At 35.8% G+C, this 13443-nt stretch overlaps 1 protein-coding gene across 2 annotated transcripts in view; it reads left to right on the top strand.

Annotated features, from left to right (window-relative positions):
- Window positions 1–1447: 1447 nt before the first annotated feature.
- The window catches only part of LOC142358708 (uncharacterized), a 168528-nt gene continuing 156532 nt past the window's right edge, over window positions 1448–13443 (top strand). The window contains exons 1-4 of one of the 2 annotated variants that reach the window (XM_075410236.1): window positions 1448–2973; window positions 3050–3111; window positions 4693–4730; window positions 5180–5254. In XM_075410236.1, coding sequence (XP_075266351.1) covers window positions 2877–2973; window positions 3050–3111; window positions 4693–4730; window positions 5180–5254 — 272 coding nt within the window. In that variant the 5' untranslated portion in view covers window positions 1448–2876. The remainder of the gene's footprint in view (window positions 2974–3049; window positions 3112–4692; window positions 4731–5179; window positions 5255–13443) is intronic. The other variant, XM_075410237.1, reaches the window with a different exon arrangement.

Raw genomic sequence — 13443 nt, 5'->3', positions numbered from 1 at the left:
CGGGCCTCCAATTGAGATAAAGTCTAACAGTCATGTAGCAGATGAAATAACAAATGAAAACCACCAAGACGACAGCACAAAAACGCTAACCAGCAGCAATTGAATTACATAAAACGAATTATGCAAAATCTGCTCATTAAGAATTCTTGGCAAGATGTTCCTTTGAATAGCACACATAGGGAACTGATATGGAAGGAATAAAATTAAAAAAAGATGTCAAGGAATAAAGTTAAGCAGCCAAACACTCCGTGCAGCCTTCCCTCCTCCACAACGCCGCTATTCGAAGTCTCACTGACAACAAGAGGCTTGAGGTCGTGACATCCCACTGACAACAAGTAACAATGCACAGGGTTCAGGAAAAAACTGTGAAAGCGTTGATAGATTTGATCGAAGAAAATGTCACCGCAAACATACTGCATCTCGGCAATGAATGCGTCAATGACAACCAAGCTGACAAGATTGGAAAAGCTGAAATGAAGGAGAAAGAAACCAGCAAAGAAATACAAAACATTAGTGAAAAACTTGATAAGTTCACCTCACAGCTCTCCAAATCGTTTGAGGCGATTGAAAAAATTCAACAAGAAGGCAAGAAAATGAAAGAACCAAAGACATAAGCAGCGGCCATTGGTCACAACAATCCGGGAAAACGTATCGTTACATCTGAAAGGAAAAGTCGGGGCAAACGTATCAAGGGTGTCCCAGAACCTCAAGGCACGGCAGCGGACCAAATTTCGCAGGATAGGCAAGCTGTTCAATCAATCCTGGATCAATTGCAGGTAAAAGGAGGGATTACAAAGCTTCTGAGAGTGGGACATAGAAAAAGACAGCAGCAGGAAAGAGTGCCAACCCAAAACAAGCCAAATAAACTCAACCCCGGAAAGTATGCCTCGTACTGTACATTGATCTACAGTACTTCAACTTTGGTTTTCCTTGATAAAATTTACAAAACGCTGGATTCAGAAATTGGAAGACAATTGGCAGTCCTATATCTTGAATTATCAAAGGCCTTGGATAAAGTCTGTCATGAAAGACTCCTTGTCTGTCATGAATTAGACTACATAACTGGTCCTTGCAAAACAGAATGATACTGAATGCAAAGAAGAGCTCATTGCTCTTGCTCAAAGGGGATCTGAAAACTGATATATTTGGAGTTGAAATACCAATTGTAAACGAGCTGAAGTTTCTTGGTGTGTTAGTGAGCAGTGACTTAACATGGTCGAGCAACATTGACTTAAGTACCAGCAAGGCCCTCAGAGCATTGTTTCAAATCAAAAGAAATTTGAGCAAGAATGTCACGCTGCAAGCTAATTTGAACGCTTACACCGGATGCGTCGTCCCGATTCCAGTATATAGTTCTCAGGTCTCTCATTTGACCACCACGTGCCTCCGAAAAAGGGTTAAAAATTCAAAGACCAGCCACAAAGTGGTTCTTTGGAGTAAATGTTGACTATAAAACACTAATAATCAAATGTGGTCTACTACCCTTATCAATGTACATCGAACTTCATGATGTTTTGTTTATGCGTGACCTGTTAAGAAACAAGTATGACTACACTACCACTGATGAAATGAACCTCAAAGAGAAAAAGAACAAGACAAGATGCTCGAAATGAACTCGAAATTCCTAAAGTGAACAGAAACAAGTGTAGTGAAATTTTCTTCCATCGAACTGCCAAGTTAGTCAACATCTGCTCGCGAAAATTGGGATCTTTGGAGGATCTAAACAAGCCAAAATTGAGTTATTTGTTCCGAAACTTTTCCTGGAACAGTACAGCGATTTCAGTACATGCAGCTGGAGGATTTTGTGAAGCTGTGATAACTGCAACCCTCATTCAAAACTCTGAAACTGTTATATTTTCTATTTCAAGGCAAAGAACTGATGAACTGAAGGGTGAAAACCCTTGGCTGTGCCCTAAAGTCTCGACTACACTTGGGCATAATCCAAAATCTCAACTACTACTACTATACTATTTGAATTCCGGTAATATTGACATGGTGCAATACGTCTAGGCTATAAAGCTTCAATCCACGTTAGAGCCATAAACCCGCGAGGATTTTTATTTGATCTCGTGTTTGCATTGTGATCATGAACTTTTCTGAAAAGCTACCTGATGTCAGCAGTTCTGGTTACGTAGTGACCTCAGTTCACGGTCACTCTTACGAAGTAGGAAGTTAACGACGCCACAACACAAAATGAAAAACAATATGCGCTGCATTCGAGGGAATATTAGACACTGCTCAGCCGACTTGCGACGGTAAAAGTTGATGAAGATCTCGGCTTTACTGTTGTGTGCTCTAAAATGTAAAAAAACTGCAAGAGAAGGAATACAATGGACGGGATAAAAGGCAGTAAAAGAAAAGACCTGTTTCAACTAATGAGAAATATTAGTACTGACTGCACGGCTGAAACAAGGCAAACGCTCTTAGGCTTCTCCGATTGTATTTTTTTACAAATACTTGGTATCCAAATGAAATCGACCATGAACGGCGAAGAAGAAATCCAATAATAAACTAAATAAATCGCACAGGTAGAACCGATTAGTATACGCAGGGTTCTTACTGACTCAACTTTCAGAAACGAACAAATTCACAAGGTGGTCCGTATTCAATTTTGAAAACTCTATCACAAACTTATGGACTGTTGAGTGGGTTAATACCCTCGAGTTGTATGCTCTATAGTCCTCTTCAGTTATATGATTTGTTGTTGTCCATATAAGGTCAATTCAGTATTCTTCACATTAAGACCCTGATTTGATGAAATATACAATTTAGCAATTTGCCGTGAAGGACATGTGTAGCTTTTTCTCAGCTCAAATTAAAGACTAACGGGAATAAAATTTTGAGCGAAAAATTTTAGATCGTAATATGTTGCCACTATGTTTTTACAAAATTCAGAAAAGATGTGCGTTTTCTTTCGGCTAATTCTGTGTTTTGGATTTTTCTTTCAAATCAATTCAACCCCCTTTGATGTCGGTATGTACGATTTTATTTATTTTTACCTTTTTTATGTTTGAATTAAAAATTATTTTAAATTGGTGTTTGTTTTTAGCATTTATTCAGAAGAGTGAAGGCGACGTATCGCTCCTTACCTTAGTGGAGCCTCTGCCATTTGTAAGTGACATTTTGTTTCCTTGGATTCTATCGGTCCAAGCCATCTCAACCCGTACGACTCAGATTTAATCCCATCAGTAATTTATGACAACCTCAAATTGCAAAAAGAACCAACTTGAGCTTTTAATAAATCTTTTGGAAACTTTTTGAATCAATTTAATTAAGAGAAACTAGTTTCATATGTATGTTCTTAGTTCAATTCAATGGTTTTGATCTTTAGGCGTGCGATCAACTATTAAGTTGGTCGTTCCTGTTCGCTTGATAATTCCTAGATTATTCTGAGATAATAACTGAGCTGTCCGAGTTCAGGGTAATTTTTGTGGCTTCTGCCTTGTCCTTTGGGTAGTTTCTGACTACCCATCGAGTGGTCTTTTTCCCCGAAATTTTTCTGTGTTCTGAATTCAGATTGAAGCAACATTGCATGTCCCCAAAAAGGTGTCGCAAATTAAATTGTGTTTAGTTATTGTTTTTAAAATTCTAAGGCACTGCGCGTAAGATAGTTCCTTTCAGTGTACCACTTTTCGCATCTTCCTTTGGTTTTTGCTCTCTGTTGACATTTACTGTAGGAAAATAATGGTCAGCCTTTAAGTTCCTCCGATAACTCATCGATGATCATTTGCCATCAAATTGAGACAAAAAATTCTGCTTGTTCAAAATTTCAACAATTTGAAGTTATTTCAGCAATAGAACAGTTTCTTCTTTGTTTCTACAGAGAAACGCTTTGACGCGGCTCCGAGATCCTAGCATGTTGCTTTAAGTTTAAAATACAATTAATTTTTGCGGTGAATTTATATCCGGGTGGTGTGATCTTTCATAGGTGGGGCTCACTGTTCTGTCCATTGGGTGGATCATACACCCTTTTGTGTGTATTTAAAAAATGTTTCTACAATTAAATGCATTGGCCTTGTGTTATCACAGTGATTCGGTGATAGTCGACGTGACTCATACCATTCAAGAGCACCTCCCGTACCGTTGCCAGTTTTGTCTACAGTGTTGACTTTGATGCATAATTTCTCCTCGGTTGCTTAACTATTTTGGACAAACCGCAACTCAGTCACTGTTTCTCCGTCTTGATTTCACGTCAATAACAGATAAAAGATTTTTGAGACTGCTTTGTTGTTATTTGATTGTTTTTATGAAAGGTGATTCAACGAAATTGGTTATCATGTGAGTAAATGACTTCCTGGGGCGTTTTTTTTATATAGGCTGAGAAACACTTCGTTTCAATTAAGTCATACCAGAACAGTATTTTTCGCGTTAATGTCATTTACATTATTTGCCGCATGCTGTGCTCACTACCGGCTTGCGTAGGGGTAAATTTAAGAGCCAGAATCGGCTTGTCAGTAATTTTGTGTCTGAAAACTGTTGCGTGCCACTGAGTAAATGACAGCAAATGATAGAATGATTTTTGGTGCCTGATAGAATGATATGGTATGTAAGTTGATCCGTAGCAAATTGATCAGTTATTTCCAAAACCAATTTTATTACTCACTTCACCCTGTTAATAGTATTTGTTGTTCTCTAGTCTTCGGATTGAATGCAAATTGTTATATTCTGCATCATTCAATTGTATTTGTTTAGGATGAGAGCAAAGTAGCGGCGGCATGTCTTGTAAACAAGTAAGCATCCTACCTATGATATATTTCATTCGCATCCCTTAATACTCTCGAGTTTACAACTTTTTTGCACCTTGTGTAAAATTGTCCGATAAATTAAATTAACATCAATTTCTCATTAAGGGTAATTTCATAGTTTTATATCAGGGAGATCAATAACTGCGCGGAGATTAAAAAAATTGTCCATCAATATTGAGAATGATTTCATAGATTAATATCAGCTTACCGAAAAAATTATTGTCAAATTGTCTATTTTGTTTCCATTCCTTGGATTATTTTTCAACTTTTATATAATTGTTGTTGAGGGAGGAGAGGAAACAGTTGCGAGGTTTTAATAATACTCTTAAATATGGTCTGAGAGCCATAGCACATCAGGCTTGAATGGTGTAATGAGTTTAAAGTGAGCATTTACTATGGTAGTTTGTAATTGATGATCATATTATTCGCTTCAGCTGTCACGATGTGACTGCCAACAATTTGCTCAGCTCTCTTGCCTTCGCTCCTGCCCACCTCGACTTCGGCGAAGTGTAAGTTCATAAATACTCTTATTGTCTCTATAAGCCAATCGTTTTGCATAGCCGAAGTGTTTCTTGCGGCGTTAAATGTTATTCACACACAGGCTGTTAAAAGCTATGAAGTATATCTGACATTAATGGCTCAAATTGAAGAAAAATTATCTACAAAAATGTGCTGTTTTATTTTGGGGCGTTTTCTGCTATTCGGCTACGCGGTCGTTTACTTCGTAGTAATGAACTCTTCTGATGTTTTCATTGTACTGCAAGCACTTAAATTTGATAACAACGCAAAATTTTTGTGTTCGAAAGTTGATTCTTCGACGTTTGCTGTATTGATTTGAAAAACATATAATTGCTTTACAGTATAAAAACTTTGCGTACTATTTGAGAAGTTTATTATAACAGAAGTCATTGGTCGATGAAAGTTTTCTCGTTGAATTGGTTCACAATATCTCTCGAGTGGTACTTTGTTGCCTTTGATGTAACGAATGACTGTGAGCGATTTTACTGACAGTAGAATTGAATTCTTGATTTTATGAGAACATGGTCTTTATTAACCTTACAGAAAGAATTACATTTTAGAGCCAAGTATTTTTTGATTATCTAATATTGTAAATATTTTCAATTGTGATCCCTAAAATAGTTTACATGCAATTTTTATTTGCAGTTTTCAACATTTTAAGTAATCAGAAAAGTATGCATATCAAGAAACATGAGAATAACATGCTGTTTGTGGTATATTGCTAACGGTAAAAGCTGTTGACGTAGTCAGGATTTTGTACACAGAATCCATTGAGCCGTCTTTTCGATGTATCAAGTCTGGTGTACTCGCTCTCCGCACAACATAGTGGACGATATAATTGGTACTCTGTAGCTTCTATACATTTTTTGAGGCATTCATTACAGAAAATTTGGATCTTTTCCGTTTGTGCCCCCCAGTTTAGTGGGTGAATATTATTTGCACCCCCCAGACGCACGTGCCATATTTTTACATAATGATTTAGTGTGTAATGACATGTGCTCTCAAGTGAGGGGAGCATAACGTACTGTGGGGGGGGGGGGGGGCACAAACGTAAAAGATCCGGAACTTCAGATATTTTGTTTGATCATGTACAAATCTTTTGCTCATTTTTTCGAGCGTAGTGTTCAGGCAAGATCCGCTGCCACAACGATCCCAAAGTCTCTCTCCTGTTTAGGTTGCTCTGGCAACTTATCTTGCACCTTGCTGGTAATATTCCCTTTAATGCTCAGTGCTTTGGATTTTAATCGGATAATTTTTACCCGGTTACTTCACCAATATTTTAGGCGAGTTAGCCAGTCGTAAAACTTTTTGAGAGCTTTCTTTTAACAATTTGGCTTTGTTTAAAGTTCCTCTCGTAAAATGATTTTGAGGTGTAAGCTCTATAGAAAACTGACATACTTGTGAAGACTATTTGAAAAGTTCATCTGTAAATAGTTTAGATTTTTTAGTAGACGTCAGCCTCTCGAACGGTTATTATTAGCGCCTAATTAATAACCGTTTGAGAGGCTGACGTCGGCTATTAAAAAATCTAAACCAATTACAGATGAACTTTTCATAAAGTCTTCACAAGTATGTCAGTTCCGGGCAATAAGGGCTTTCTATAGAGCTTACACCTCAAAATTATTATACGAGAGGAACTTTAAACAAAGCAAAATTAGTGAAAGAATTTGAATTGTATTGGGACACTGTTTTTTTGCACAAGATCTGTTCACACATTTTCATTTTTGAAGTCAAATTGGAGTAGTGATTTTGGTCACGCCGAAACAGGAAGTGGAGTGAAGAAGCGAGTGGTTTTGCGGCCTGAATTTTGTACTCTAATTTTAAAGTAGAGTGAGATACAAAGTTTGAACAAAAGTTCGCTTTCTTATTAGTGGTTTTTTTGTTCACATGCGGTAATTTCACTTTGATTGTTACTGTTTCTTTTTCATTTTTTGGATCGGATTTGTTTCTAAATGGTTTTCCCAATCCATTAATTGTTCATTCTTGGCCTAGTTTTTGTTTGATCTAAATTTCTCTTTCTCGCTAGTTGGTTTTTATCACATGCGGCCGTTTGTCATTGATTTTCAGTTTCTTAAAATTTTTTGATCCGATTTTTCAGAAATGGTTTTCCCAATTCACTCATTGTTTGTTCTAGGTCTAGTTTTTGTTTAATCAATAGAAATTTTTTGAATTGTACCTCAGAATTTGGCCTGCTATGTTTTTTTAATTCGCTCGACCTGTTGATCACGTTTTTTGTTTTACATAAGTTACGACTTTCACGTTTGACTTCTGACTTACTTACTCGGTGTTTCAACTGAATGGATTGAAATACGTAATTTATTGACTACAGTCAAGTCAAAAGAGCTAAATCAAAAGAAACTGGATAAACTGATAAAGCCCGGTCAATAAGTCTTGTTGAATTAGGTTATCAAGTTCATTAGAGCGATTGCCAGCTGATACAAGTATTAAGCTTAATACAACAGAGCTTTGCAACAACAGGTCGTCTTTGTTTGTTCGAATTCATTTTATTATCTCCGTAAAGTGTGGTCAATTCGCGATCAAGTTGAAAAATTAATCTTAATTGAGTTAATTAGGGCTCTGGTGTCATCACGTGTTGACTACTGTGATTCTCTTTATTATGGTCTGCCAATCTTTTTGTTAGCAAAACTACAGCGAATAATGAACTCTGCCGCGCGTTTGATCTTTCGATTGTCACCTTCAACACCAACCTCGTCGTACCTGAAGCAGCCGCACTGGTTGCCAATTAGGCAGCGCATTGTGATCAAAATCCTAATGTTTTCGCATCGCTTTATACGTCAGCCTGGCAAACTCCCACTATATATATCGGAACTAATGAAACGAAACACGATGGTTACGAGGTGTCAATTTTTTTACAATTTACTTGCTCCCAAATTTCGCCTTAACTTTGGAAGACGTTCGTTCTCGCTTGCTGTCGCTGTTGAGTGGAATAAACTCTCATTTGAGTTGAAATTGATACCATCTGAAATTTTATTCAGGCGAGAACTCAAAACTTATGTCTTAATTTCCCTGCACTGTTGAGATTGTAAATGGTGCTTAAACCAATAATAATAATACCGATCAGTTTAGAAGCTGAATTAAGTATAGGTTTTGAATCTATCTGAAACTGCACACTGAGTTAGAACAATTTTTGAAACTTAGGAAAAACTTTGTCATTTTCTATCTCTTATTTTTCTTTTTCTGTTTCAATTCCGACGTGCGTCTAGCGCGTCAACGGCGGCTTTTTTCCGGCAATCTGCCGGCTATGTTTTATGATGGTGATTAAGGCCAATTTTGCTGTTTTCCTCTTCAACCTGTAGTAATTTCTTGGGAATTAGATTCTGAAGTCGCCTTTTGTGTTCATTTTAAGATTTGTCCTCTGGTTTTTTTCTGAATTAAACTGCCTGCTGTAAGAGTCTCATTGTTGCAGGCGAGTATTTGTGTGCGATCTCAGTCAAGTTGCAATTGTGACATGAATTTTTTACTCCAATGTTAAAGTAGATTGAGCAAACGGTATTTGAACGGAATTTGCTATCTCGCTAATCTTGTTCACATGCGGCAATTTCACTTCCATTTTCTGTTTTTTTATCGATTTTTCTGATAGAATTTTAAAAAATCGTTTTCCCAATTCAGTCATAATCCATTCTAGGTCTGTTTAGTCAATGAAAATTTTTGTTTAGTCAATGAAAATTTTTTGAATTATAGGTCAGGACTTGTCCTGCTATGTGTTTTTACTTCGTCGAACAAAAGTTTGTTTCCCTTATTTTAGTTCACAGCTTGTTCAGCAATTTGCATGAAACGTTTTTGAATTCTCTAGGTTAATTTCATTTCTCGCTCATTGTGCTCAAAGTGTTTTTAAGCAGCAGTTGCTGAGCAAAATGACCTGGAATAAACAGAGTCGGTATCGAGAAACGAATTCAGAAATAGAAACGGGATAAACCAATTAAGCCCATTTTCAGATTCCCTTGCTTCAACTTTGTTCTTATAATTCTCTGTTACCTTCTCTGACGTTTATTTGTTTTAATACTAACCCATGTATCCTCTCTTCAGAAACCGGAAATTGACCGTATACAAAATGAGATCAAAATGGCCCCCACTTGAGAAATGTTTCCGTACTGTTCTTTCAATCCCAATCGGGAATATATTTTCCGGCAATTTACTGGACATGTTAATAATTGCAGACTTGTGCTGCGGTTTCGTCAAATTTGTCTCACCCTAATGCGGCGGCTTTCAGATATTTTTATAAGAATTCGATCATACATGACTTAACTCAATGATCAATGAAAGATTGAAGGTCAGTTAACATTCTTTTGAAAGTTCAAAAAACCCATTTATGAAATGAATGCTACTAGTAGTAAGTCTTCTGTGGGTAGTAAGTCTTCTGTGGGTAAGTTTCAAAAGGCACCTTGGTGGATATTTTTTGTACACAGCAGAGATATCGAAGCTAACTTTTTTTAAAATCTCAAACATGTCAATTCGAATAATCCCAAGGTTAAAGTTACATGTTGTAATATCATAAATCAAACATTCCACATCTTTCCCTTGAATAACTAAATATAATATTGAAAAAAAAAACTAAAGTTCAGTTTCTAGTTTTCGTTTATTGTTTTATAAAAATAAACTTTTAAAGCCTTCAATTTTTTTATCCATTGGAACGCATTCGTGTCTTTTTTGCATCTCTTCCTTTAATTCTTAAGATTTTTTCTTTGATTTTTCCCTTCTAAGAGCTCTTGGAAGTTTATTCCATTTCCGATCGAAGTTTCTTATAATTGAATTTTGACTCCATTTAGTTTTACATTTTGTCGTGAGAGAAAAATCATATGACGATTATTTATTTTAATTTCAACGACTCTGATTATTCTTAATTTCTTTTGGTCTTGTATGTTTGTTTGTTGGACATTATCGAAAAGTCGATTAATGATTTGCTTTTTGAGGTTCTGCGGGAAGTATTTTATTTTCAAGGAGTAGTTTATGAGCACTGTCATATTTTGTGCGAAAAAAGCAAACGTTTATGCCCCATCTACTTTTTTTTATTCTGTCAATTGAGTAGGATGGTTGACTTTGAAAAAATATTGTACTAAATTCTAAATGCGATAAAAACAAGTGATCTAAAGAGATTTTTTTGAGCCTTTAAAGGTACTTGATTGCGTACCAAATAAATTGATCTGATAGCTAAAGCCATTTTGCTGATCACATTATTAAGTTGTTTTCTGTATGTCAACTCTTCGTCGAGAATAACACCTAAGTATCTGCATTCGTCTGTTGGTTTCAATGAATGACTTTTAAATTCAACGCAATTGATAGTTGGTAATTTTTCAATTTGGAAACCATTATTTCTGTTTTCCCTTCATGTAGAGTTAACTTGTTTTGTTTCATATATTGTTCAGTTTGCATCAATATTTTTTTAGCCTTTGCTTCTAAGCACTGTTCATTTTTTCATGACATAAAATTGCTGTGTCATCTGCAATTTGTAAGACATTCGATTTTTTCCCTATTTCTTCACCGAAATCATTTACATTAAGCATGAATACTAGTGGTCCTAGTCGGATTCAAGTTTTCCGTTTCTAACTCACTGTTTCCTGTTAATTAGAAACGAATTCAGTAAGATTCTTGCTTTTTCTCCAAAACCATATTTTTCAATTTTTAATTAAAATGTCCAAGGATATTGAGTTAAAAGCTTTCGCTAAATCCGAAAAGATTGTTAAGACTATATCTTTTTCTTCAACATAACGATTTATTTTCTCTGTCAGGGCAATTATTGTGTTAAGACACGACTTCTGTTTTTGGAAACCAAATTGATTTTAATCATTTTATATCTAAATGTTCCGCGTTTCCTCCAAGAGAAGTCTTTCAAAAATTTTTGCTTATGTTGGAGTGACCGAAATTGGTCGACAGTTTTAAGCGATATGCCTGTCCCCTTTCTTATAGATGGGAGTGACATAGGATTCTTTTAAGATATCAGGAATGTGTTTGCGTTTATACAGTTTGTATAGTTCTCTTCTGGATACCGGCCTGAAATTGAATTCATTTCCCTTGAAATTAAAAGAAGGCAACTTAGGAGCAACTATTTTGCCCTTGTTAAGTCCAAGACGGGCAAAACATTTATTTAAACAGTTAGCAATGCATTTTTTCATCTGACATTACGTTATGGCCCTCTTTCAGCTTTGCAATTTTTCTGTCTATGTATTTGAGGTATTAATAAATTTCCATTGTTATTTTGAAGTTGGGAGATTCTCGAAAAATTGTTTTTTGTATAATCGTCAGATGCTTTACGTAATTTTCTGTTAACATTGTTTCTCAGTACTTTGTAACTGTTAAAGAGCTCTTGATTAGGATCTTTTTCCATTCATTGAACACACGATGCTTTTCATTAATGAGACTACGCCGTTCTTCTGATAGCCATTTTTGGTGCTCCTTTTTGTTTTCACTTCTATATTTTTCAAAGGTGTGTGACTATTTAATACATTTTGGTAAATTTCAATACATTTGTGAAAAATTCCATTTGCTCCAATGTTTTATTACATTAGTGACCAGTCTTGCAAAGCAATATCACGGTTAAACCTACTTCCTCTGTATCTGCTTTTATCTCGCTTTAAATATTCCGTCTTTTGCTGTTTCCATTCTAATTTCAATGATGTACAATATTGAAATGATCATTTTCAAGTATTGACTCTATATTATCTGTTTTGAAGATTCGACTTTTAGAAATAAAGCAGTGATCGATTAAAGAAATTTTTTCTCTTTGTCCATGCTGCTTTTGTGATCACGTACTGAAGCCCGTTATCTGCAATGAAGTTGTGTAGTAATTGTTTCCCAGTTTCTTTAAGTATATTTATGTTGTAATCCCCAAACAGGATTCGATTGTCAGTGCTAGAGTAAACATTTGAAATTTCTTTTGTCATTTCATCAAGGAAGAATTTTGAAAGATTTGCGTTTGAACAATACGCCACATTTATGAGCAGGTTTTCTTTCAGAGGCTCGGTTACTTCTATCCATAATCATTCAAAAAAAAACTCGGGTTGGTGGTGTTCAAGTCATTTTTTATTTTGGCTGAAACCTGCTTGGGTATCCATATGCCTACACCTCTCCCTCTTTCCAATTCAGTTAATGATGATCTCGGCTGGTGAATAAATTGATGACTACTGCATAGAAAAGAATCCGGAATAGTATTTTTCTCTTTTAGTCATGTTTCGGTAACAGCTAGGAAAAATAGCTGGTCGGGAGTTGTCGGAAACTTTGATAATTTTTTGTATTTATTATTTAGGCTTCTACAATTCATGTACCAGAACTTTAGATAATCGAGTTTTTGTTTTTAGTATGATTTGAGTGACTTTTGAAAAAGGCAACTTCCCCCTTTACAAACAAAACCTTTAATTAAAATCGCAAACGAAACTGATGTTTTCTTCAAAAGAAACATTCAACGTTTCCTTTAAAGAACTAAGAATTAAGTCACCCAAATGTATCAGAATTCACTGGGACTATTGAAGTGTTTACATCCCCTTTTGAATGCCAAAAATTTGCATTTTGCTGTCTAGGACGCATTTCTCTCAACGATATATTGTTTGATGGACAGTTGTAGCCAATATTTTTCATATGTTTCCGCAAAGTTGTAACTATTTTGTGAAGTCTATACATGTTTGGGTGCACACCATATTGTGTGATATCGTTTGCCTCAAGACCCTAATTGAGCACTTATACTTTGGACCACTGAAATTCGCCTCTTTTTTGGTCAGCAATGCTGTTGATTTCTTGGTTATAGGCATCAATTTTGTTGTTCGAGTCCCGTCCGTGTAATCCATTTTTAACTTGTGGAATTTGGCATATAGCAACCTTATGGGGCTTGAATTTAGTTAAGCACTTACTGACTAAATCACCCATTTGCTCAGTTGCCTTTTTTCATCATTACCTTGGTCAATAGCATTGTGTCCCAAATGAAAATTAAGGCTTTCAGGTTTTCTTCCAGCCGAATAAGAGTCCATGTTATTAACATCACTTATGGTTGCCGAAGGGCATGTGTGTTGCAGTTTCACTACTTATATTACCCTGTTTAACAAATTTATACGTGCTGTCGGATATGACAAGATATTTGGTAAATCGTGGTACAAACTTCGGAAAGAACTGTCTGTTGTTAGTATAAACTTGTTTAGTTTCTCTGTCTTTGTTGCCATCAATTATATTTGTC

Source organism: Convolutriloba macropyga, chromosome 2, assembly GCF_964194025.1.
Source record: "Convolutriloba macropyga chromosome 2, txConMacr16.3, whole genome shotgun sequence".
In the NCBI taxonomy this organism is placed as follows: Eukaryota; Metazoa; Xenacoelomorpha; order Acoela; family Convolutidae; genus Convolutriloba; species Convolutriloba macropyga.
Note: the sequence above shows the minus strand (reverse complement) of the source record. Positions and strands in the feature narration are given on the sequence as shown.